The sequence below is a fragment of the Lagenorhynchus albirostris genome, chromosome 15 (assembly GCF_949774975.1).
Source record: "Lagenorhynchus albirostris chromosome 15, mLagAlb1.1, whole genome shotgun sequence".
NCBI classification, from domain to species: domain Eukaryota; kingdom Metazoa; phylum Chordata; class Mammalia; order Artiodactyla; family Delphinidae; genus Lagenorhynchus; species Lagenorhynchus albirostris.
In genome coordinates, this window is record NC_083109.1 from 2,049,838 (window position 1) to 2,075,258 (window position 25,421).

Genomic DNA, 25,421 nt, shown 5'->3' on the forward strand with positions numbered 1-25,421 from the left:
TGTCCCCCCGGCTCACCTTGCGGGAGCCCCCGTCCTCTGCAGCCGTGGTCTCCTTATCTGCTGAAGGAATGGGTGTTACCTGCAGAGCCCCTGGAGCCCCCGGTGAGAAGCCACGTCCCTCCCTGGCGCTTGCCTCTTCATGGCTGAGGTCCCCCCCGCCCCCCCCCCCCCCCCCCCCCCCGCCACCGCCGAGAACTAAGCGGCTGCCAGGCCTCCAGCCCCTCCCCCAGGGCCCCCGAGTGTTGGCGGCGACTTAAATATACTGCTTCCTAAAATCACGGTGGGTGTGCCTCTGAAGAAGTCACTAAAGGAAGTGGTCCTTCTCCCGTATTTATCCGTTTGTGTCCCTGGAGGACAGGGAATAATGCTACGTGTCATGCATTAAAAATTGTGTCGCCAGTCTGAGTGAGGACACCTTCCAGAAAGATTATGGCCAACGGAAGTCTGTCGGACGGCAAAACAAAACATATTGGTAACAGAGAAATCAGTGAGTAATTTGCTCCAACAGTTTCAATCAGAGGCCAGACAGCCTCACTGGGCCCCCGCTCAGCTGCCTCCCCCACGTGTGGCCACGACTCTTCGCTCAAAGCCCAGGGGCCGGGTCTGCACCCTGAGGGGAGCAGCCCAGCGTGGGTGCAGGCTCGTGGGGCAGGGCCGGGGGCGCACCAGTGCACGTGGGGGAGGCTTGGGGTGAAGTGTTTCCGCTGAGCCTTGCTGGGAGCTGCAGAGGTTACCGCGGCCCCCGAACTGGCCTGCTCCCGCTGTTCCTGCCACCCTGACCCTCCTCCGGGCACCTGGGGCACCGCTCACTCACTGCCTCGGGCAAAGCCTTGTCGCCGCCCGGCCGGGAAGCAGAAGAGGCTGATTCTCGGCCTCTGAGCTTCAGAAGCTGAGGGCCAGGTGTGAGGGAGGAGATGGGAGAGTTATCTTTTGGGGGGTGGGTGGCAGGTCAGGCCTGCAGAGTCCCTGGGGTCACGGGACCGGTCCTGCTGAGGCTGCCTCTGCCCCTGGCAGGTCGGGCGCAGTCCTTTGCCCTTGGACACTGGGGTGGCACGCACTGAACCCGAATATCACTCCTGTTACGTCTGCCTCAGGGCACGTGGTGGGGGCAGAGCTCGGGGAGCCCAGCAGGAGGCGAGGTGAGCACCCACCTTCACCACGGTGACCATGCCCTCGTTGGTGACGGGGTCCGTGCGGACGCTGAAGTGGCCCGAGGGGTCCCCGCTGATGATGCGGTAGACAGCGTTCCAGTTCGGGGAGTGGGGCTGATCTCGGTCCATCACAGTGAGGTTTGCGACCACCATCTCCACCCGGTTTTCGGGGACTTCCCCTGCGTACTGCGAAGTGTAAGAAAAGACAACATTACAAACCCGTGTGGAAGCCTGGAGAGGCTGGAGAGGTTCTCTGCTGACCCTGGGGGGCCTCTGCTTCCAGCTGCACGCAGACACGGTGACTCCCACAGGTTGGCCCATCCCATGTCCGTGCCGATGAGGAGGCGTCTAGAGAGGGCTCTGCTTCCTCCAGCTGAGGCCCAGCAAAGCCCGAGGCCCCTCTGCACGTATCCACCTCCAAACTAATCCCTGCCTGTGCACGCACGCACGCACGCACGCCAGGCCCCCCTCCTAAATCCCCTTCAAGCCCTTCCCGTAGGCAGCAGGGGACCAATGCAAATACCTGGGGCTTGCAAGAGACTAAAACGTGCTTACAAAATGGGAAACGAACAGGAGTGGGGACACAGCTGCAGAGGGCTTCCCGAGCTGAACCATCTCTGGGCTCCTGCCGTCCCTGTGGTCCCCGACATGGGCTTGGGGCCTGGGGTCAGCAGCTGCAGATATGCAGATGATCAAACACAGAGCCTCAACCCTTTCTTTCCTGCCGCAGCAGTGAGGGCTGCAAGCCACGCCCATCGGTGAGTGGGGTTCACGTGGCCGCAGTAGTTACGGGCAGGCAAAGACTGTGTGCGTGGCGGGGCGTGTTGGTGCTGGGGTCGAGGTGGTGATGGAAATCTGAGCGCCTCTCAGCAGGCGAGTCAGTGCTGTGCAGCTGTGGCCCAGCTCAGAAGAGCCCCGAGCTCGCGGTCACAGTCTTGAAATTCTTCATACTTTGTGAATGAGGGCCCCTGCGTTCTTATTTGGCACCGGGCCATGCAAATCGTGTGGCCATTCTGTCACAGTGCAGTGTGCTTTTGAGCCACAAAACCCGGAGACAAAGTTTGAACAAATATCTGGGGATTTCCAGTTGTGTTCACAGCAGCGCAACCCTAACGATGGTTACCGAGTGCCCACTCTGTGCCAGGTACTGCCCTTGCGTTATTCTGCTGGTTCCTCAGGAGAACCCCATTCTTATCCCCATTTTGCAGATGAAGCAGCAGAAGCAAGAGAGGTTAAGAGACCTTGGCACGGCCCAGAGAAAGCACAGCTCAGGGAAACCGCCGGGTGACTGCCGGAGCCTGGATCCAGCCATGCCTGAAGACAGTGCAGCTTCTGTGAGATGAGGAGATTCTCTTCTTGTTTCAGTTGCCAGGGTCAGTGTAGTGGACATCAGTAGGCTGTTTGGCTCTCCAGCACCTTCTGAATTCCCGTCTTTATCTTCCAGAACCGTGCTTTCTCGCCCTCCTCTACTGCCACGACCTGGTCAGGTGATCTAGAACCTGCCAGTGGGACACACCTTCATGAGTTTGATTCAGAAGAGAGGCAGAGAGACCTTGTGCTTTGGCGCCTGCAGTGGCAGAAGGTGGGTGGTGGCACCGTGTCCAGCGATGGAGATGGGAGCTGAGGCCTCTGTGCCCCGTGGCAGCGGAAGCTGGGGGTACCCCCGGCGGAGCCCCCGACCTGATGCACGCGGCTCTCGGAGTCTGTGGCCCCTCGTGCTCTGGCGGCCACTGGCTTCATCAGGGTGGGTTCTGGTGCCGTCACCTGACAGCCCCCCCCCCGCCACAGCCCAGTTTCAGTGCACCCCACGGGGGCCCTGTTGGGCGCCTCCACCCACTCTGCTCTGGTCCCCCGAGAATACGGGCCTGTGGTTTCACGGCATGGGGAGAGCTGCGTGTCCCGGAGACCAGTTCCTTCCAGACTTCCGGGTGAAGTTTATTTGAAAAGTCTATTTTAATTCATGCAAGTTTAATAAAGGTTCACAAAGAGGTGCCTTAACTGGGAAGCCTGGCTCAGGGTTTTCTTACTAACCTTCCCCTGTAGCCATAATGAGTTTTAAATTTAAATTTTTGGGTTTTCAGGCACAGGGAAAGCCTCCCCCATGCCCCGTGGGATGTAAGGGCGGATACTTGGGAAAGGAAGAATTGGAAGAGTGTTGGAATTTCTTGCATAGCTGTAACCCAGAATTCACGTGCACCCCCATCTCGAGAGGCAGGGTGGATTTCCTATTCGTGCCTGGGCCTTCCAGCACAACCCCAGCTCCTCCGCACAAGTCTGTGGGGCTCCCAGGGGAGGGTCACATTAGCAGAGTGGAGGATTTGGGTGGGAACAGTGAAGCCCAGCCGGGACTTAGGGAAGACCCCTCAGCCAGGCCGAGAGGATGGAGGATGGCAGGGGCTGTCCCCACAGACCCGGGGACCACCAGGGCACCTGCTCCATTGGGGATGCCAGACTCCCTGAGATGCTAGCGTGGCTCAGGCCTGAGGACCTGACCCTCCCCCAGCTGCCTTCTCTCTGGGCCCTGGACCCTGGTATGACCGAGGGTGTTATGCGAGGGGGGTGCCCCCCACCCAGTCCTCTCCTGAGCCAGGAACTCGGGGATCGCCCTGGAAGCCCCGGGGCTGCGTTGGCTTCTGTTGGAAATCGTGCCTTCTCCTCTGACATTGCTATGGTTTTATTTTTGTTGTTTTGTCTTTAGTTTCTTTATCGTTTGCAGTCAGAATTTCCAAGCCTCCCCTCCTTCTCTCCCTCACAGCCCACAGCACTTCCGAGCTCCTGCTCTCTTCCCTTCGTCTTTCTGCAGCGCCTGGCCCCGGGGCTCCGGCCCAGGGATGCGGCCGCGGCACTGGTGCCGGGGAGCGGGAGGTGGTAGTGGCACAACGCTCCGGCGATTTTAACTTTTGAGATTTAGTTTCCTCTCCAGTAAAACGGTGACGATTTCTGTCGGCTTCTGAGTTTGGAATCAGAATCTGACGGGTGGGACCAGTGGCTCGTAACGGGGGACCTGGCGGCTGACATCCATCCTCCTCCACCCACAGGGAGAAGCCTGGGGCCCGGGGCCCGGGGCCCGGGGGGTGACTCTGGAGCCTTGTCCCCTCCTGCGGTGCTGTTGTGAGAACAGGTGAGTGCCGCCTGGGACGTGGCCCTTGGGACGCCAGCTCAGGGAGAGGACCCTGAAGCACCTCCCCAGCTTTTTGGTTCACCCCCTTTCCAGAAAGAAGGGCTACTGGGTGCTTGTCGCCCTCTCTTCTGTCTTCAGAGGACCCTGGGAGGGGACCCACCATGATCTCACCGCCCCTTTATTTTTTTTTAACATTTAGCTTAATTTTATTCATGCTTGCCTTGGAATGGGGAATAGGTCATCCAATCAAATATACAGTAAAGACAAACATGTCCTATCACGTACAGTCTTGAACGGTAGCGCGATGTACCTTAAGGACTCCCATCCTCCCTTTCTTAACAGATGAGGAAACTGGACTTGGAATGAATGTTTTGGTGCCTCCACCGTGAACCCCTCACCCGCTGAGGGCAGAGCCGGGACCCTGTCTGCTCCGCCGCCCAGTCGGAGCCCCTGTGATGGGGGTCAGGTACCACCCACGGCGTTTTTAGGGCAGAGAACAAACTTCCCTGTAGATGAGCGGATGCTCCCAGCTTCACCTTGAGCCATGTAACACTTACGCGTCAAGAGGGGAAAACGTTCTGATGCTCAGAGAGGTCCGACTGTCAGCCTAAGGGCACAAAGCTAGGAGGGCCCCGGGGGTTGGGGGGGCAGAAGGGGGCTTCCCGACTCCAGGAGACCCTCCCGTGGGCCTGTGTGTGGCTGGGTCTCAGGGCTTTGCTCCAGGACCTGAGGATGAGGCAGAGGGAGGCCCTTGGGTCGGGCCTGCGGCTGTGTCCTGGGGGCCTCGGCCCTACCCCGTGGACCCGCCTCACCCTGCAGGGGTGCTGAGGGACGCTTCGCGGTGGCAGCAAGGGAGCGCAGGCTAGGAGCAGGCGAAGGGAGAACGACGTCTAATTAACATTTCAGAACAGGAACTGGATCATACAAATCCCCACCCCCACCCCTGCAGCTTCTGCTGATGGCTCTTGATTAAGCGCGATAAAATTAGCCTGGCTGTGCAGGGGGTGCAGCCAGCCCTGGGCCTGCACCCGCCCGCCCCCACTGAGCCCAGCAGACGGTGTCCTGGGGCCCTGCCTTCCACCCGTCCCGAGGGGCCGTGTCATAACGTGTGACCCCGGGACATTAGGCAATCCACACACATCCACGCCGCCCCACAGCCCCGACAGTAAGCAGGCAGGGCCTCTATGTGCTCTCCTGGCCTCCAGGGCCCGGGCCTGGCTGAGGCCGACTGGGGTGGAGGAGGGGCAGGGGCGACTCTGGGAAGAGGCAGCCGTTCCGAAAGCCCGGAGGGGCATCTTCCTGAGGAACAGTCCCGGGAACCAGGCTGTGCCCACCTTTCCTTCATCCAGGCGTGCAGGCAGGAACGTTCCCCTGGGATGTGCCCCAGGGCACCTCCTTGGGTCACATGCAAACTCCCTCCTGGGTCTCAGTGTAATTCCCGGGCTGCCCCTTTTTCAGGCGTGTGTGCGGATCCGGGGGTATCTTGTTGATCATTTCCCCTCCCCTTGTGTGGACACCCCAGCGCAAACAGGTCAGGAAGGTGCACCGCACCCTCCTTTTCTCCGCCCCATCGCTTCCTCACAGGCCATCTAGGACCCGGCCTTTCTAGGGGATCAGCGGGCGTTTGCAGGGCCGGCTGGCGTGCAGAAGGGCAGACGAGGTTCAGGCTAGAAGCAGAGAGCCACACGAGGGTCAGGTCAGGGCCGACCAGGGCTCGTCAAAGCCAGATCAGGGCTCGGGACGGTGGGCGGAAGTGGTCCCCTGCGGACGTGCCCTGCGGGAGCTCGGGTGTGAGGGCAGCCTCGGGGCCCCTCTCTGGAGCTGCGGAAACCCGGGAAGGCAGCGCTGCTCCATCTCGGAAGGGGACGGGAGACACACTTGGGGTCTTGAAGGACAGAGGTGTGGTGCGAAGGTGGGCCCGCGAAGGAGGAGATGTGGGTTGGACTCTGTCTCACTGTGTGACCTCGGGTAGCCCGAATTACCCCTCTGGGCCTCAGGTGTCTCTGGTGGAAAAAGGGCTAGCAGCTGTTTTCCTGACGGAGAAAAGCCTCTTAGGAAACACGCTCAGAAGCCTTTAGATGTGAGGGCATCACGCATACTACTGATTCCCAAGCAGCTCAGAAAGGACTGTGTGGGCGCACCTACAGGGAGAAGCGGGCACACACGGCATGGCGCCGACGGGGTCGGTGTGCGCAGCTCTCCTTTCTGTTTGCTGTAACTGGAGCTCAGCTGATTTACAGTGTGTGTTAGTTTCAGGTGTAGAGCAAAGTGACTCAGTTATACACATATATATGTATATTCTTTTTCAGATTCTTTCCCCATACAGGTTATTAGAAAACATTGAGTAGAGTTCCCTGTGTTATACAGTAGGTCCTTGTTCTTTATCTATTATATATATAGCAGTGTGTAAATGTTAATCCCAACCTCCTAAATTATCCCCCGGCCCTTTGGTAACCATAAGTTTGTTTTCTATGTCTACGAGTCTGTTTCTGTTTTGTAAATAAGTTCATTTGTATCATTTTTTTAGTTTCCACCTGTAAGTGATATATGATGATATTTGTCTTTCTGTCTGACTTCACTTAGCATGATCATCTCCAGGTCCATCCATGTTGCTGCAAATGGCATTATTTCATTCTTTTTTATAGCTGAGTAATATTCCATTGTATATGCGTACCACATCTTCTTTATCCACTCATCTTTTGATGGACATTTAGGTTGCTTCCATGTCTTGGCTATTGTAAATGGTGCTGCAGTGAACACTAGGGTGCATGTATCTTTTCAAATTATGGTTTTCTCCAGATAAATGCCCAGGAGTGGGATTGCTGGGTAGTTCTATATTCAGTTTTTTAAGGAACCTCCGTACTGTTCTCCATAGTGGCTGCACCAATTTACCTTCCCACCAACAGTGCAAGAGGGTTCCCTTTTCTCCACACCCTCTCCAGCATTTGTTGTTTGTAGATTTTCTGGTGATTTCCATTCTAACTGGTGTGAGGTGATACTTCATTGCAGTTTTGATTTGCATTTCTCTAATTAGTGATGTTGAACATCTTTCCACGTGCCTTTTTGCCATCTGTGTGTCTTCTTTGCAGAAATTTCTACTTAGGTCTTCTGCCCATTTTTTGATTAGGTTTTCTTGATATTGAGCTGCATGAGCTGTTTGTATATTTTGGAGATGAATCCCTTGTCAGTCGCTTCATTTGAAAATATTTTCTCCCATTCCATAGGTTGTCTTTTCGTTTTATGGTTTCCTTTGCTATGCGAAAGCTCTTGAGTTTAATTAGGTCCCATGTGTTTATTTTTGTTTTCATTACTCTGGAAGATGGATCCAAAGATGTATTGCTGCGATATGTCAAAGGGTGTCCTCCCTATGTTTTCCTCTAGGAGTTTTATAGTATCCGGTCTTATGTTGAAGTCTTTAATCCATTTTGAATTTATTTTTTGTATGGTGTTAGAGAATGTTCTAATTTCATTCTTTTACATGTAGCTGTACAGTTTCCCCAGCACTACTTATTGAAGAGACTGTATCTTCTCCATTGTATATTCTTGCCTCGTTGGTCGTAGATTAATTGACCATAGGTGTGTGGGTTTATTTGTGGGCTTTCTATCCTGTTCCATTGATCTACATTTCTGTTTTTGTGCAAGTACCATGCTGTTTTGATTACTGTAGCTTTGTAGTATAGTCTGAAGTCAGGGAGCCTGATTCCTCCAGCTCCGTTTTTCTTTCTCAAGATTGCTTTGGCTATTCGGGGTCTTCTGTGTTTTCATACAAATTTTAAAACTTTTTGTACTAGTTCTGTGAAAAATACCATAGGTAATTTGATAGGGATTTCACTGAGTCTGTAGATTACCTTGGGTAGTATAGTCATTTTGACAATATTGACTCTCCCAGTCCATGAACTTGGTATATGCTTCCATCTATTTATGTCATCTTCTGTTTCTTTCATCAGCATCTTACAGTTTTTGGAGTACAGGTTTTTTTTTTTTTTTTTTTTCTCCTTAGGTAGGTTCATTCCTGGGTATTTTATTCTTTTTGATGCCATGGTAAATGGGATTGTTTCCTTAATTTCCCTTTCTGATCTTCTGTTGTTAGTGTATAGAAATGCAACAGATTTCTGTGTATTAATTTTGTATCCTGCAACTTTACCAGATTCACTGATGAGCTCAAGTAGTTTCCTGGTAGCATCTTTAGGATTCTCAATGAATGTACAGTGTAATGTCATCTGAAAACGGTGACAGTTTTGCTTCTTTTCCAGTTTGGATCCCTTTTATTTCTTTTTCTTTTCCAATTGCTGTGGCTAGGACTTCCAAAACTATGCTGAATAAAAGTGGTGAGAGTGGACATCCTTGTTTGTTCTTTTAAAATTTATTTATTTTTGGCTGCGTTGGGTCTTTGTTACTGTGCGCGGGCTTTCTCTAGTTGAGGCGAGCAGGGGCTACTCTTGCTGTGGTGCATGGGCTTCTCATTGTGGTGATTTCTCTTGCTGCGGCGCACAGGCTCTAGGCGCACAGGCTTCAGTAGTTGTGGCACACCGGCTTAGTTGCTCCGCGGCATATGGGATATTATTCCCAGACCAGGGCTTGAACCCATGTCTCCTGCATTGGCAGGTGGATTCTTAACCACTTCGCCACCAGGGAAGTCCCCTTGTCTTGTTCTTGATCTTAGAGGAAATGCTTTCAGCTTTTCACCATTGAGTATGATGTTAGCTGTGGGGTTGTCATATATGGCCTTTATTATGTTGAGGTAGGCTCCCTCTATGCCTACTTTCTGGACAGTTTTTTTTTTAAATCATAAATGGGTGTGGAATTTTATCAGAAGTTTTTTCTGCTTCTACTGAGACGATCGTATGGTTTTTATTCTTGCATTTGTTAATGTGGTGTATCACACTGATTGATTTGCAGATACTGAAAAATCCTTGCATCCCTGGGATGGATCACACTTGATCGTGGTGTATGATCCTTTTAATGTATTGTTGGATTCGGTTTGCTAGTGTTTTGTTGAGGATTTTTGCATCTGTGTTCATCAGTGATATTGGCCTGTAATTTTTTTTTGAAGTATTTTTGTCTGGTTTTGGTATCAGAGTGATGGTCGCCTCATAGAATGAGTTTGGAAATGTTCCTTCTTCTGCAATTTTTTGGAATAGTTTCAGAAGGATAGGTGTTAGCTCTTTTCTAAATGTTTGATAGAATTCACCTGTGAAACCATCTGGTCCTGGACGTTTGTTTGTTGGGAGTTTTTAAATCACAGATTCAATTTCAGTACTTGTAATTGGTCTTTTCATATTTTCTATTTCTTCCTGGTTCAGTTTTGGGAGATTGTACCTTTCTAAGAATTTGTCCATTTCTTCTAGGTTGTCCAATTTACTGCCATATAGTTGCCTGTAGTAGTCTCTTGTGGTCCTTTGTATTTCTGTGCTGTTGGTTGTAATGTCTCCTTTTTCATTTCTAATTTTATTGATTTGAGTCCTCTCCCTTTTTTTCCTGATGGGTCTTGCTAAAGTTTTATTAATTTTATCTTTTCAAAGAACCAGCTTTTACTTTAATTCATCTTTTTTTATGGTTTTCTTAGTCTGTATTTCATTTATTTCTGCTCTGATCTTTATGATTTCTTTCCTTCTACTAACTTTGGGTTTTGTTTGTTCTTCATCTTTAGTTGCTTTAATGTAAGGTTAGGTTGTTTGAGATTTTTCTTTTTCCTGAGGTAAGCTTGTATTGCTATAAACTTTCCTCTTAGAACTGCTTTTGCTGCGTTCCATAGCTTTTGGATCATAGTGCTTTCGTTTTCATTTGTCTCTAGGTATTTTTTGATTTCCTCTTTGATTTCTTCAGTGATCCATTGGTTGTTCACTAGCATATTGCGTAGCCTCCACGTGTTAGTGTTTTTTTGCAGTTCTTTTTCTTGTAGTTGATTTCTAATCTTATAGCGTTGTGGTTGGAAAAGATGCTTGATATGATTTCAATTTTCCCAAGTTTACTGAGGCTCGCTTTGTGGCCCAGCACGTGATCTGTCCTGGAGAATGTTCCGTGTGCACTTGAAAAGAGTGTGTATTCTGCTGCTTTCGGACAGAATGCTCTGTAGATATCAGTTAAGTGCATCTGGTCTAATGTGTCATTTAAGGCTTGTGTTTCCTCACTGATTTTCTGTCTGGATGATCTGTCCATTGATGTAAGTGGGGCGCTGAAGTCCCCCACTATTATTTATTTACTGTCAATTTCTCCTTTTATATCTGTTAACATTTGCCTTATATATTGAGGTGCTCGTGTGTTGGGTGCATATATATTTACAATTGTTGTATCTTCTTCTTGGATCGATCCCTTGATCATTACGTAGTGTCCTCCTTTGTCTCTTGTAGTAGTCTTTATTTTCAAGTCTATTTTATCTGATATGAGTATTGCTACTCCAACTTTCTTTTGATTTCCATTTGCATGGAATACCTTTTTCCACCCCCTTTCAGTCTGTATGTGTCTCTAGGTCTGAAGTGGGTCTCCTGTAGACAGCATATATATGGGTCTTGTTTTTGTATCCATTCAGCCAGTCCACGTCTTTTGGTTGGAGCATTTAACCCGTTTACATTTAAGGTAACTATTATTATTATTTTTTGCAGTACGCGGGCCTCTCACTGCTGTGGCCTCTCTCGTTGCGGAGCACAGGCTCCGGACGCGCGGGCTCAGCAGCCATGGCTCACGGGCCCAGCCGCTCCACGGCATGTGGGATCCTCCTGGACCGGGGCACGAACCCGTGTCCCCTGAATCGGCAGGCAGACCCTCAACAACTGCGCCACCAGGGAAGCCCCCATTTAAGGTAATTATTGATATGTATGTTCTTACTGGCATTTTGTTAATTGTTTTGGGTTGGTAGGTCTTTTTTCTTCCTTTCGTCTTTTGTTCTCTCTTCTTATGATTTGATGACTATCTTTAGTGTTGTGTTTGGATTCCTTTTTCTTTTTTGTGTACGTCTATTATAGATTTTTGGTTTGTGGTTACCATGAGGTTCTGATACAGCAGTGTATATAAATACATGATTGTTTTAAATTGTGATCTCTTAATTTCAAACACACTTCCAGTGTCCTGCGCTTGTGCTCTCCTCCTCTCACGATTGCTGGTGTTGATACCATGCTTGTGTGGATAATCTCCTACCTTTACTGTACGTTTGCCTTTACTGGTGAGCTTTCCCATTTCATCATTTTCTTGTTTCTAGTTGTGGCCTTTTCTTTTCCACGTAGAGAAGTTCCTTCAGTGTCTGTTGTAAAGCTGGTTTGGTGGTGCTAAACTCTTTTAGCTTTTGCTTGTCTCTAAAGCTTTTGATTTCTCCATCAAATCTGAATGAGAGCCTTGCTAGGTAGAGTATTCTTGGTTGTATGTCTTTTCCTTTCATCACTTTAGATATATCCTGCCACTCCCTTCTGGCCTGCATAGTCTCTGCTGAAAAAAATCAGCTGATAATCTTTTGTTTTTAAAAATAAATTTATTTTTGGCTGTGTTGGGTCTTCGTTGCTGCACGCGGGCTTTCTCTAGTTGCGGCGAGTGGGGGCTACTCTTTGTTGTGGTGCGCGGGCTTCTCATTGTGGTGGCTTCTCTTGTTGCGGAGCACGGGGTCTAGGCACGCAGGCTTCAGTAGCTGTGGCTTGCGGGCTCTAGAGCATGGCTCAGTAGTTGTGGCACACTCCGCGGCATGTGGGATCTTCCTGGACCAGGGCTTGAACCTGTGTCCCCTGCACTGGCAGGCGATTCTTACCCACTGCACCACCAGGGAAGCCCCAGCCTTTCTTTTTTATTGATGAGTGACTGTGCAGCAGTTAGTTGTGACTTTGGTGCTTTTGGGTTAGGTGAGCACAAGGCCTTCTACTCCATCTTGTCTTCTCTCTGTGAGGCTATTCTTTTCCCTGTTTCTATTCTTGCAACTTTTCTGTGAGCTTGAAATTATTTCTAAACACATGTTGAAAAAATTTCAAGGGCGTTCGGAATCTGTGGATATGGAAAGGTCTTCAGGACATATCATAAGCGGAAAAACCAAAAACAACGCAAGGGTCAGAGTGAAAACACAAGGGGCTCCTCCTCAAAGTAAGTCATCTTATACCTTTTAAGGTACTGTACTGTGTGTGTGAATTACCTAACCAAATACTCAAGTTAATTTTTAAAAAAGAGATAGATAATGATTAAGTGAAGCCGGGTGAGGCAATGAAAACTTGTTCCTAGTTCCAAAGGGTCCAAGCTGAGAACAGAAAAAACCCAGATGGGCGGGGCCCTATCTGACTGAACTGATACAACAACAAGGAAGGACCCCAGAGGCCTTATGCCACCAGGTGGGAGGCTCCAGGGAATCGTGTGTTCCGTGTGACTCCGTTTACATGACATCCTAGAACAGGTAAAGCTCACCTTGGACGATGGGCCTGGGTTGCTGCTGGCCGGGGGGAAGGTTTCACTCAAGATTTGTGCCTCATACTGTAGGCACGTCAGACCTCAGTGCAACGAACAATGAGCTGCTCTCATGTCCAGACTCCCTGGGACGCTGCTCCTGAGCCCTTCCTGCCACTGCCCACTGGCCGTGGAGAGCAAACAGAATGGAAGCCATCCCACCCTAACCAGGAGGCAGAGACCTGAGCAGCTCCCTCTGTGGGGCGATCTGCCATCTGCCCACCAGATGGCGCTGTGCCCTCATGGCTGAGGCTGCCCTCCTCTGGCTTGGTCCAGCCGGACACAGAGCCTAGGACTCTGAGATGCCTTACTGCAGGGATGTGGGATTTGGGGACTCCGGAATTTGGAGCCTGTGGGGGGGTGGGGAAGCAGGATGAGGGCACGCAGGGACGCTGGTGGGGCTCCCGCCTGTGAGACGCCTTCACGGCAAGCTGACCCACCCACTGGGAGAATGAGGGGTCTCCTCTCTGTCCCCCCCACCCCCTCCGCTGTGGCATGAGAGCACAGCTTCCTGGCTCAGCCCCAGCTGCTCCTAGTGGGCTGAGTGGCTCTGGACAAGTGACTTAGCCTCTCTGAGCCTCAGCATCCTCCTCCATAACTGGGTCCCGAGCCTCATGGGGCTGGTGGGGCCCAGAGGTTGACCAGGAAGCCCAGGCTGCTGCCTGGTGGAGCGGGGGTGAGGGGCGCTCCACAGCTTGGGCTTGCGCTCCAATTCTTTTGTTACTGTTACTGCTGTTACCTCTCATCCCGCGGGAGTGAGGCTCAGAGAAGGCAACCCTGACACCCTGGGGGGAGGGGGCAGCCTCCACCTCCCAGCACTGCCCGGGGAGCCCTCACTGACCCTCCCCTCTGCCCATCTGGCTCCCTGCATCTGCCGCATTTCTGGACGGGCACCCGCAGGGTGGGTGTATGTTCCCATTCTGTCAGCAACCCCACTCCGGGGGGTGTGGCCCAAAAGACGCAGCTCCTTTGGAATTCAGAGGAACTGGGAGCGCGTGACGCGTGGCTCTGTGATCCCTCGGCTCTGCCGCTAGGGCGTTCCTGTGGTCATTTAGGTTCTGGGCAGCCTGGCACGTGGCCTGGTCACAGCCCGCTGGCCGTGCCTGAAGGGGCAGGATGTACAATGTGTCCCCCACACCCCGCTGCCCTGTCCCCAGGCATCCCCCCGCCCCCAGTCCTGCCTCGCATGCAGCCACGCACACACCCCCCACTGGCTGACCCTGGAGCCCAAACACCGCCGGTCAACTCCTCCGGGTTCGGGAGGCGTGTCCAACTCCCTCTGTCCCGGGAGCCTCTCCAGGTGTCAGCCAGGGGTCAGTATCGGGGCCTGCAGACACCCGGAGCTCCTCTCCCGCTCAGCCCCCGCCGCTCGGGGCCTTTGTTAACAGCCTGTCTGTCTATTCGTCTGTCAAGCTCCTTCCATCAGGTGGCGGCAGAGAGAGAAGCAGCCCGAAGGCCCGGGACGGCCTCCGAGGGGACGTGCACTCACCGTGCTGGCAGTGAACTCGGGGGGGTTGTCGTTCACGTCTGTCACCGTGATGATGGCTGTGGCCGTGTTGGACAGGCCATAGTTCAGGTTTCCTTCCATGTCTGTCGCTTGAACAACGACTGTGTACTGCTGAACTTTCTAGAAGGGCATGAGGGGGAGGAAGACAGCATCAGTTTGGGTTTTAGTTTACAGGCTGTATATACTTTCATTAAAGAAATACATTCCCCGGACGGACTCAGCTGGGTCCCCGTCCTGCCCGGGGGCGCTCGGCAGGTGACCTGGCAGAAGAAAGTTCTCACTTGCGGTGGGTGGTGAGGTCTCTGCCTTCACCTCAGTGCCTGGCTTCCACGGGTGTAGATCGAGGTAGAAATAAGGAAAAGGGGGCCTGGAGCACACAGCACGCTGTGCTGGGTTTGCCAGACCAGGGGTGGACAGACCCCCAGACGTGTGTCTGCAGGGACCTCATTTCTTGAGCATCCTCAGTGTCTAGTTCAGCCTCAGTCCAGGAATTCGAACAGGAGAAGGGAGCCAAGCCCTCTCCCCTCTCTCTGCGGGCACACAGACGCCAGCATTACTCTGCGTCTGAACAGTCTGGAAGGAGTGGTTAGCGTTCAGATGCAGGTGTGAATTTTAAAAGGCAAAATGATGCTTGATGGGGACGGCGAATTTCACTGGGCACTGAAGGGGCTGCCCAGCCCTTCTCCACCTGGACCCACTGGTGCAGCAACGCCAGGTCAGCAGAGGGGGCCTTTCCACACCCCTGTTCTGAGCAGAGGCCGCAGGTGTTTCCAACTGTGACAGGTGAGGACGAGCCTGGTGGGCAGCTCTCTGCTGGGACCACAGCCCACCTCTCACTGGCACCATTAGGGAGGGAGGGTTCTGGGGTCCAGGGCAGAAAGGGACCTTCTGAAATGCCTCCAAGGAATGAACGATCCCAAGTCCCGCTCCCCTAAGAGGTTCAGGGAAGAGCCCACTTCTCAGCCCCACGATTCAGGGAAATGTGCTCAGGATCCCTAGGGGGCTCTGGAAGGAACTATAAACAGCAGACGGTCACAGACTGCCACTCTCTTTCCCTCCCTCCCAGCCTCCCTCCATCCACTCCTCCATCCATCCGTGAGTCCCTCCATTTCTCTCTCTCCTTCCCAGACCCACAGCCCATGTGGGGAAAGCAGGACAGCCGCACGTAAATCAATGAAATTAGAACACTCCCTCTCACACCATACACATAAATAAACTCAAAATGGCTTGAAGACTTAGACATGACACCATAAAACTCCTAGAAGAGAACATAGGCAAACCATTCTCTGACATAAATCGTAGCAATGTTTTCTTAGGTCAGTCCCCCCAGGTAATAGAAATAAAAGCAAAAATAAATGTTAGCTTTTGCACAGCAAAGGAAATGATAAACAAAATGAATAGACAACCTACAGCCTGCCAGCAAATATTTGCAAATGGGGCTTCCCTGGTGGCGCAGTAGTTGAGAGTCCGCCTGCCGATGCAAGGGACACAGGTTCGTGCCCCGGTCCGGGAAGATCCCACATGCAGTGGAGTGGCTGGGCCCGTGAGCCATGGCCGCTGAGCCTGCGCGTCCGGAGCCTGTGCTCCGCAACGGGAGAGGCCGCAACGGGAGAGGCCACAACAGTGAGAGGACTGCGTACCGCAAAAAAAAAAAAAATTGCAAATGATGCGACCGACTGACAAGGGCTTAATCTCCAAAATACACAAACAGCTCACAACTCAATAACAAAAAACCAACAACGCAATCAAAAAATGCACAGAAGACCTAAATGGACATTTCTCCAAAGAAGACACATAAATGGCCAAGAGGCATGGAAAAGATGCTCAACGTCGCTCATTATTAGAGAAACGCAAATCAGAACTACAAACATACCACCTCACAGCAGTCAGGATGGCCATCACCAAAAAGTCTACAAACAACAAATGCTGGAGAGGGTGTGCAGAAAAGGGAACCCTCCTGCACTGCTGGTGAGAATGTAAATTGGTACAACCAATGGAGAACAGTACAGAGGTTCCTTAAAAAAACTAAAAATAGAGTTACTGTATGATCCTGCAATCCCACTCCTGGGCATATACCCGGAGAAAACCATAACCCAAAAGGATACGTGCACCCCAATGTTCACAGCAGCACTGTATACAATAGCCAAGACATGAAAGCAACTTAAATGTCCGTGGACAGATGAATGCATAAAGAAGATGTACATATATACATGGAATACTACTCAGCCATAAAAAAGAATGAAATAATACCATTTACAGCAACATGGATGGGCCTAGAGGTGATCATACTAAGTGAAGTCAGTCAGAGAAAGACAAGTATCATATGATCTCACTTATATGTGGAATCTTAAAAAAAAAGGTACAAATGAACTTATTTACAAAACAGAAACAGACTCACAGACACAGAAAACAAACTTACCAAAGGGGAAAGGGAGGGGAGGGATAAATTAGGAGTTTGGGATTAACAGATTCACACTACTGTATATAAAATAGATAACAAGTTCCTACTGTACGGCACGGGGAATTGTATTCGATATCCTGTAATAAACCATAACGGGAAAGGATATGAAAAAGAATATATGGCTTTATGTATGTATAACTGAATTGCTTTGCTGCACACCTCAAACTAACACAACATTGTAAATCAACTGTACTTCAATAAAAAATACAAGACGTTTGGTGGCCCTGGGCTCTGACATCAGGCATCACAGACCAGGTACCTCCCGGACAGGCCTCACGGTGATGCCACAATACTTCTCAGGGAATGAGGGCCGGGGAAACCAGGGAGGCTTCCAGGAGGCAGTGGGCTGTTCTGCCCAGAGGTGACAGGATGAGTGAGGGCTGAGTGGAGGGTGTGGACCAGAGCTGGGAGGTGGCTCGGGGGGCTCACACTGTCTCCCACCCAGATAGATGTCTGGCCTCCACCTCTGTCAGCGCCGCAGTCCACGTGCCCAGGGCCGGCGTGCAGCTGGGGGGTGGCGGTGCTAACTCCCCTCCCCCCCGCCCCGGCTCTTATTCCAAGAGGCCTCCCCCAGGAGTGAGCCTCTCAGAGGAGCAGGAAACAGCTCCTTGGCACACAGCTGGGGCGTCCCTTCAAGGGATGAAGTATCTGGAGGAGGAGAGTGAGGAGAGCACATCGGGGCCTCTGAACAGGCTCCTAGGCAGGGGGCGAGAGGGGAGGGGCCCCAGTGCCGTGCTGGGCTCAGGTCCCCACCTGGGAGAGGGGGCAGGGCCACGTGCCTGAAATAGCGAGCGGGAAAGCAGTCCCAAGACCAGGACAGTCACTGCTCTTCCCCCATCACCTGCTCTGACACCGGCCAGACCCTGGGGACCCACCTCGTGCTGGGCCCCTGTTCCCGCTGCCAAGAACCGGCTGTGACGGCGCCTCCAGGGGACCCCCTCCCCCACCGCAGAATGGACCTGCCCTCCTCACAGCCCCACAGTCCTTGGGATCAACCCCTCTGACGGTCACTCAACAAACATGGGCCTGACTCTCCTCGGAGATGGAGAGCACCCCGAGGTCGGCCTCACAGTCAGGCTGGGCCCCTGGAAGCCCAGCCTGGAGCCGGTACACAGAACGCACTCAGTCCGTGCTCGTTACATGAACCGAGCACACGTCTAAACAGCTGATGATGTTTTTTGTGAACGTGGTTAGAACCTGCGCCCAAGGAGACATGAAAAAATCAAAGAAACAGCTTACACTTGCTTGGGTGCCACGTCACACCTTGAAAGTCCTCCCACAAAAGATTAAGTCTTGCCTCCTTCCCTGCTTCCTCTCTCCGTCCTCCATCTACCTACCCGACTACTCATCCATCCATCCTCCATCCATCCGTCCATCCATCCATCCTTCATTTACAGGGACCCCTCCCTCCCTCCCTCTGTTAGGTGGGATCACGACCACCCGGTGAGGTGGCGAGAGGTCCTCTCAGCTGTTCATGAGATAAACAAACTCAGGGAGCGGGGACAGGCTTCCCCTGGAGGTACCATCAGAGCAGAGTGTGGGGCTCACCAGACAGGGAAGCGGGGACAGGCACGATGTGGGTCCCCAGGGTCGGGCTGGTGTTGGGGCCGGTGAGGGGGAGAAGCACGGTGACTGTTCCAGGCTAGGAAGTGCTCTCCCTTCCTGCTCACTCTTTCGGTGATGTGGCCCTGCCCCACCTCACAGGTGGGGACGCTGAGTCTCATGATGTCCCCAGTGGCACACAGCAAACCAGAGGCTGCTGGAGTGGCCGCTGGGATTCCTGATGAGGGTTGGCGCCTCTGTGATGGGTGAATGCAGACGGCTCCGTGCCGCCAAGGCAGCGACGTCAGCCAGGATGCCAGGAGGCCTCTTTCTGAATGTGGCACACAAGGTACCCAAGGGCACGGCAGCGCCATCCTTAACCCGCTTCCCCCCGACAGCTGCACGGTCAGTATCCGTCTCCACGTGTGTGGACAGGTGCATATGCTCAGACATCCATCGGGCCCTTGACATCAGGACCTCGCTCAGGGCAGGGGTCCCTCCTTCGCGACTGCTGTGCCTCTGGACCCCAGCAGGGAATAAGTGCCCCTCCCTCTTGCCCATCAAAGGCGGCTGGTCATCTCTGGTCACTGCTGCCTCAGCAGGGACATGGCAGCGACAGGCTGGGGACAGTACCGGCGCCAGGGTGGGTAGACTGACGAACCGAACCCAAACCTCAGGTCCCCGCGTGCCCTCGGCGAGGGTCCTGCCCGGAGCGTCCCGGACCCAGCCAGGCCTGAAGGCGCCCTGTGCGTTCAGTCACGTGAGCCAGTTAGCCCTCTCTTTTGTTTGATCCTGGAGCTCGTTTCTGTCCTCTGCTACAGAAGGGGGTCTGACTGCCCCACCTGCGACTGTCTTTCTTTCTGTGAGGGACACCATCACAGGAAGCACAGTGGGACGACCGGGCACCTCATGCAGGAGAGAACAGGACTCCGCTGACGTTCTCCCAGCACCACCGGCCCCGACCCTCGGGGCACCGACGGGGCCTGAGGGCAGACTCTGGCCCGACTGTCGTGGCCTCAGTCGGGGTGTCATGGTGAGCGCTCCGCCATCGAGCCTCGCAGAGTCACCCCCACAGTGTCGACAGACACCACGCCCTCCGTCCAGCTCTGTCTTAGATTATCCCTTACAGCTCAGGCTTCCTTGTACTTCAATAAACATTTAGAAGCGTTTATGCCGCTGCTATAAATGGCAAACGAGCATCACCTTCCACAAATAGAAATTAGTCCTAAACACGACTGTGTATTTTTAAAGGTCCATCTGTGAGTGTCCAGGCCCAGTGCACAAAGCAATGGGGGGACCCAGGCCGACGGAGCCACGCGACGCCCCCCGCAGCGGCTGCCCGTCACCTCTCGCCATGTGGAGGACACGCAGGCTGAGAGGGGCCCGCCCCACCCCCGGCTGGTAGGCTAACACGGAGCGGGTCCCAGGGCTCCTCTGCTAGGACCTGCCCTGGCTCTGCTCCCTGGGCACGAGCAGAGGCCTACAGGCCACCGGTCCCGGGGCAGGCGGGGCCCGCTGGCCGCACGCTTTCTCCTCTGCCGCCCCCCAAAGCCACGGTGCCCTCCGGGCCGGTGCAGGGCTGTTCCGCCTGCCCTAGCATTCTGCTCGCCCCCATCAGCAAGGCCTTCCCTGCCTCCCTGAATAAAATACGATCTCTGCCCCACGGCCGCTCCCCCTGCCGGCTGCCCGCTCTCCCGAGACTCTGCTTCACTTCTCAGTGTCAGCGCGGCCGCCCTCCACCGGCTCCTGCCCCACGAGCAGGGCTCCAGAGCCCAGGACTTCACACTCAGTGCCGTCTCCCCGGCGTCTAGAACACGCCTGCACGCTGTCCGTGGGTGGCGGGGACGATGCCACCCTCCCTGGGCGCTGGCGGTGTCTGTGGGCACAGCTCGGCGAGGCCGGGGCCATAGCTTGGATCGGTCTGCCCCAGGGCAGCCGGGCACAGGACGGGGTGGGCATCAGGGATGCCCCTCGGGCTGACCCATACACAGGTCTGGAGCAGAGATGTTTCCAGAGCTCAGCAGGCGGAAGGGGTGAGTGGGCTCCTAGGGGTCAGTGCTGAAGGGAGACCGCCTCAGGGCTGGCTGCCCTTGCAGGGCTGAGGCACCCAGAGTCCCACCGCGGGGCACGCACAGGCTCTGCCAGCCCCGACGTGGAAGGCTCCGGCCAGCCTGGGGGATCTGGAGGTGGGAGCTGGGGATGCAGAGCAGGAGGGAGCCGGCTGGGTCTCCACCTGACCACAAATTCACCTTTGCCACCCAGGCCCTGCTTTGCGCGGGCTGTCACGGGGAAGAAAACACACATGATCATAGCGCAGGAGCCCACTGTCCGGCGCGGGCAGCCTCACCCTAAACGGGCCATGCACGGGCCACGGCGGGCGGGCCTGGGACGGACGGCGCTTGGCTGCGGGGGCCTCGGCTGCCCGCCTCTGTTCCCACCCTGGTCTCGTCGGCCAGCAGGGATCACAGAGGTTATTCTTTGGGGGCAGTAAAGACAAACCCAAATATAAGTCCCATCAGGAGCCTCAGAACATGGAAATAGGGCCTCTGTATATAAAGTGAAGGTAAGGCTCGAGACGGGACCACCTGGGCTAGGGCGGCCCCAATCCAGTGACAGGTGTCCTGGGGAGAGGAGATGAGGGCACAGGACGCAGGGAGGAGGTGGCCACTCGAGATGGGGGCAGAGACTGGAGTGGCCACAAGTGAAGGATGCTGGCAGAAGCACAGGAGGTGTTCCACGACCCTCCAGAAGGAAGCAGCACGGCCTGCGTTTGGGAGCTCTGGCCTCCAGAGCTGGATGCGATTCTGTTGTCTGATGGCGCCCAGTGGGTGGCCACCCAGGAACCGCACAACGGCCTCGGGCTCACCCTTCCCAGGCTGCTGGAGGCATCTGAGATACCCCCTTCCCCATGCTGGCCTTGCTCCAAGCAGATGGTGAGCTTCCACCTGGGGAGGCTTCCCCTGAGACCCCATGGCCTCACCGTCTGGGCTCTGTCCATCTCACCGCCCGGCGGGAAGGAGGCAGGCCCAGGGCTGGAAGGCTGGGAGGAGGGTCGTCACCCCAGCCTCGCCTCTGGGACCAGCCGACACTGCACGGGGCCGAGCAGGAAACAGGAGGATTCATGCCCACAGCAAAGGGAGGGGCTTAACCAGAGAAGAGGAAGAAAAGTGGCGCCGTTGTCACGTGACTGACTGCAGCTGGAAGTCACTCGGTCTTTCTCGCCTCCTTAATCATAGAATCACAGCCTCTACACGGGGCCATCACAGGCTGCTGCCCTCAGAAGACACTGGAGAGAAACATGGGGACACATGCAGGCGTGTGTTATGCATGTATGTATGCATGTGCATGTCTGTGTACTAGCGCACACACATGTATGTGACAGGCACAGGTATACGCGTGTGCAAGTATGCACACACGTGTATGTATGTATCGTGTGCACGTACATGTGTATGTGCCTGTGAACGTGTGCACATTTGTGTGCCTGAGTGTGTGTTGTACAGACAACCACCACTAGAGGGCGGGCCGGTCCTGCTTTGTGGAGCAGGGTCGGGGGTCCTTCCTGGCCATGGCGGGGGCTGGAAGAAAATCCAGCAAGAAGGAAGAAACGGGGGCTGGGACCCAGTGGAACCCAGTGCCTCCCCGTGGACGGGGCCTCTGAGATCCAGGCCAGCTCAGTCTGGGCACCAGACTAGGCATCACGGGAGCACTGGGGGGACACGGGTCCAGGCTCTGCTGTGGCTTTTGTTTCAGAAAGTATACTTTTCAGACTTAATAACGGTCACTGTTTTCTCTTACCAAATCCCGTTGTGGAGGGGCATCTAGAGGCCAGGGGTGGGTGGGCAGGGCCCACGCACACCCCTGGGAAGCATCCCTGGACACAGACACACTCACATCTTAGCAGCAGGGTCTAGCATGGTTAAGAGTTTCGATATTTTCATTTAAAAAGCCTTCCTAGATGGTGGAGTAGAAGGACGTGCCTTCACTCCCTCTTGTGAGAACACTGGAATCACAACTAACCGGTGAACGATCATCGACAGGAAGACACTGGAACTCACCAAAAAAGACACCCCACATCCAAAGACAAAGGAGAAGCCGCAATGAGATGGTAAGAGGGGCACAATCACAATACAATCAAATCCCGTAACTGCTGGGTGGGTGACTCACAAACTGGAGAACAATTAAATCACAGAAGTCCACCCATTGGAGTAAGGTTCTGAGCCCCACATCAGACTTCCCAACCTGGGGGTCCAGCAACGAGAAGAGGAATTCCCAGAGAAGCAGACTTTGAAGCCTAGCAGGATTTGATTGCAGGACTTCAACAGGGCTGGGGGAAACAGAGACTCCACTCTCAGGGGCACACACAAAGTAGTGTGCGCATCGGGACTCGGGAAGGAGCAGTGACCCCAAAGGAGACTGAACCAGACCTACCTGCTAGTGTTGGAGGGTCTCCTGCAGAGGCGGGGGGTGGCTGTGGCTCACCATGGGGACAAGGACACTGGCAGCAGAAGTTCTGGGAAGTACTCCTTGGCGTGAGCCCTCCCAGAGTCCACCATTAGCCCCACCAAAGAGCAGGGTAGTCCAGTGCTGGGCCGCCTCAGGCCGAACAACCAACAGGGAGGGAACCCAGCCCCACCCATCAGCAGTCAAGCGGATTAAAGTTTTACTGAGCTCTGCCCACCAGAGCAACAGCCAGCTCCACCCACCACCAGCCCCTCCCATCAAGCCTTAGACAGCCTCATCCACCAGAGGGCGGAGAGCAGAAGCAAGAAGAACTACAATCCTGCAGCCTGTGGAACAAAAACCACATTCACAGAAAGAGAGACAGGATGAAAAGGCAGAGGGCTATGTACCAGATGAAGGAACAAGATAAACCCCAGAAAAACAACTAAATGAAGTGGAGATAGGCAACCTTCCAGAAAAAGAATTCAGAATAATGACAGTGAAGATGATCCAGGACCTCGGAAAAAGAATGGAGGCAAAGATCAAGAAGATGCAAGAAATGTTTAACAAAGACCTAGAAGAACTGAAGAACGAACAAACAAACAGAGATGAACAGTACAATAACCAAAATGAAAAATACACTAGAAGGAATCAATAGCAGAATAACTGAGGCAGAATAATGGATAAGTGGGGATTCCCTGGTGGTGCAGTGGTTGAGAGTCCACCTGCCGATGCAGGGGACGGGGGTTCATGCCCCGGTCCAGGAGGATCCGACATGCCATGGAGCGGCTGGGCCCGTGAGCCATGGCCGCTGAACTTGCATGTCTGGAGCCTGTGGTCCGCAACGGGAGAGGCCACAACAGTGAGAGGCCCGCGTACCACAAAAACAAACAAACAAAAAAAACGGATAAGTGACCTGGAAGACAGAATGGTAGAATTCACTGCCGTGGAACAGAATAAAGAAAAAAGAATGAAAAGAAATGAAGATAGCCTAAGAGACCTCTGGGACAACATTAAACGCAACAACATTCGCATTATAGGGGGTCCCAGAAGGAGAAGAGAGAGAGAAAGGACCCGAGAAAATATCTGAAGAGATTATAGTCGAAAACTTCCCTAACATGGGAAAGGAAATAGCCACCCAAGTCCAGGAAGTGCAGAGAGTCCCATACAGGATAAACCCAGGGAGAAGCACGCCAAGACACATAGTAATAAAATTGGCAAAAATTAAAGACAAAGAAAAATTATTGAAAGCAGCAAGGGAAAAACAACAAATAATATACAAGGGAACTCCCATAAGGTTAACAGCTGATTTCTCAGCAGAAACTCTACAAGCCAGAAGGGAGTGGCATGATATACTTAAAGTGATGAAAGGAAAGAACCTACAACCAAGATTATCTACCAGGCAAGGATCTCATTCAGATTCGATGGAGAAATCAAAAGCTTTACAGACAAGCAAAGCTAAGAGAATTCAGAACCACCAAATCAGCTCTACAACAAATGCTAAAGGAACTTCTCTAAGTGGGAAACACAAGAGAAGAAAAGTACCTACAAAAACAAACCCAAAACAATTAAGAAAATGGTGATAGGAACATACATGTTGATAATTACCTTAAACGTGAATGGATTAAATGATCCAACCAAAAGACACAGGCTCGCTGAATGGATACAAAATAAAGATCCTTATATATGCTGTCTACAAGAAACCCACTTCAGACCTAGGGACACATACAGACTGAAAGTGAGGGGATGGGAAAAAGGTATTCCATGCAAATGGAAATCAAAAGAAAGCTGAGGAGCAATACTCATATCAGATAAAATAGACTTTAAAATAAAGACTGTTACAAGAGACAAGGAAGGACACTACATAATGATCAAGGGATCAATCCAAGAAGAAGATATAACGATTATAAATATATATGCACCCAACACAGCAGCACCTCAATATATAAGGCAACTGCTAACAGCTATAAAAGAGGAAATTGACAGTAACACAGTAATAGTGGGGGACTTCAACACCTCACTTACACCAATGGACAGATCATCCAAACAGAAAATTAATAAGGAAACACAAGCTTTAAATGACACAATAGACCAGATAGATTTAATTGATATTTATAGGACATTCCATCCAAAAACAGCAGATTACACTTTCTTCTCAAGTGCGCACGGAACATTCTCCAGGATAGCTCACATCTTGGGTCACAAATCAAGCCTCAGTAAATTTAAGAAAACCGAAATCATATCAAGCATCTTTTCTGACCACAACGCTATGAGATTAGAAATCAATTACAGGGAAAATAACGTCAAAAACACAAACACCTGGAAGCTAAACAATACATTACTAAATAACCAAGAGATCACTGAAGAAATCAAAGAGGAAATCAAAAAATACCTAGAGACAAATGACAATGAAAACACAACGATCCAAAACCTACGGGATGCAGCAAAAGCAGTTCTAAGAGGGAAGTTTATAGCCATACAAGCCTACCTCAAGAAACAAGAAAAATCTCAAATAAACAATCTAACCTTACACCTAAAGGAACTAGAGAAAGAACAAACACAACCCAAAGTTAGCAAAAGGAAAGAAATCATAAGGATCAGAGCAGAAATAAATGAAATAGAAACAAGAAAACAAGAGCAAAGATCAATAAAACTAAAAGCTGGTTCTCTGAGAAGATAAACAAAATTGATAAACCATTAGCCTGACTCATCAAGAAAAAGAGGGAGAAGACTCAAATCAATAAAAATAGAAATGAAAAAGGAAAAGTTACAACAGACACCGCAGAA

The 25,421-nt window shown here is 52.4% G+C and overlaps 1 protein-coding gene and 2 long non-coding RNA genes across 4 annotated transcripts in view; 2 read left to right on the top strand and 1 right to left on the bottom strand.

The window, feature by feature from the left end:
* Positions 1–25,421, bottom strand: part of CDH4 (cadherin 4) — a 557,176-nt gene that overhangs the window by 12,669 nt on the left and 519,086 nt on the right. For both annotated transcript variants that reach the window (XM_060122262.1, XM_060122263.1), the window contains 2 exons: positions 14,174–14,311; positions 1,152–1,337 (listed from right to left, as the gene is read on the bottom strand). In XM_060122262.1, coding sequence (XP_059978245.1) covers positions 1,152–1,337; positions 14,174–14,311 — 324 coding nt within the window. The remainder of the gene's footprint in view (positions 1–1,151; positions 1,338–14,173; positions 14,312–25,421) is intronic.
* Positions 1,716–4,738, top strand: LOC132504712 (uncharacterized). Its single transcript, XR_009535038.1, has 5 exons — positions 1,716–1,909; positions 2,360–2,524; positions 2,596–2,733; positions 4,197–4,272; positions 4,615–4,738. It is a non-coding gene; the product is annotated as an uncharacterized LOC132504712 (long non-coding RNA).
* On the top strand, positions 11,797–19,848 carry LOC132504710 (uncharacterized). Its single transcript, XR_009535037.1, has 4 exons — positions 11,797–12,330; positions 12,466–12,634; positions 14,111–14,974; positions 18,357–19,848. It is a non-coding gene; the product is annotated as an uncharacterized LOC132504710 (long non-coding RNA).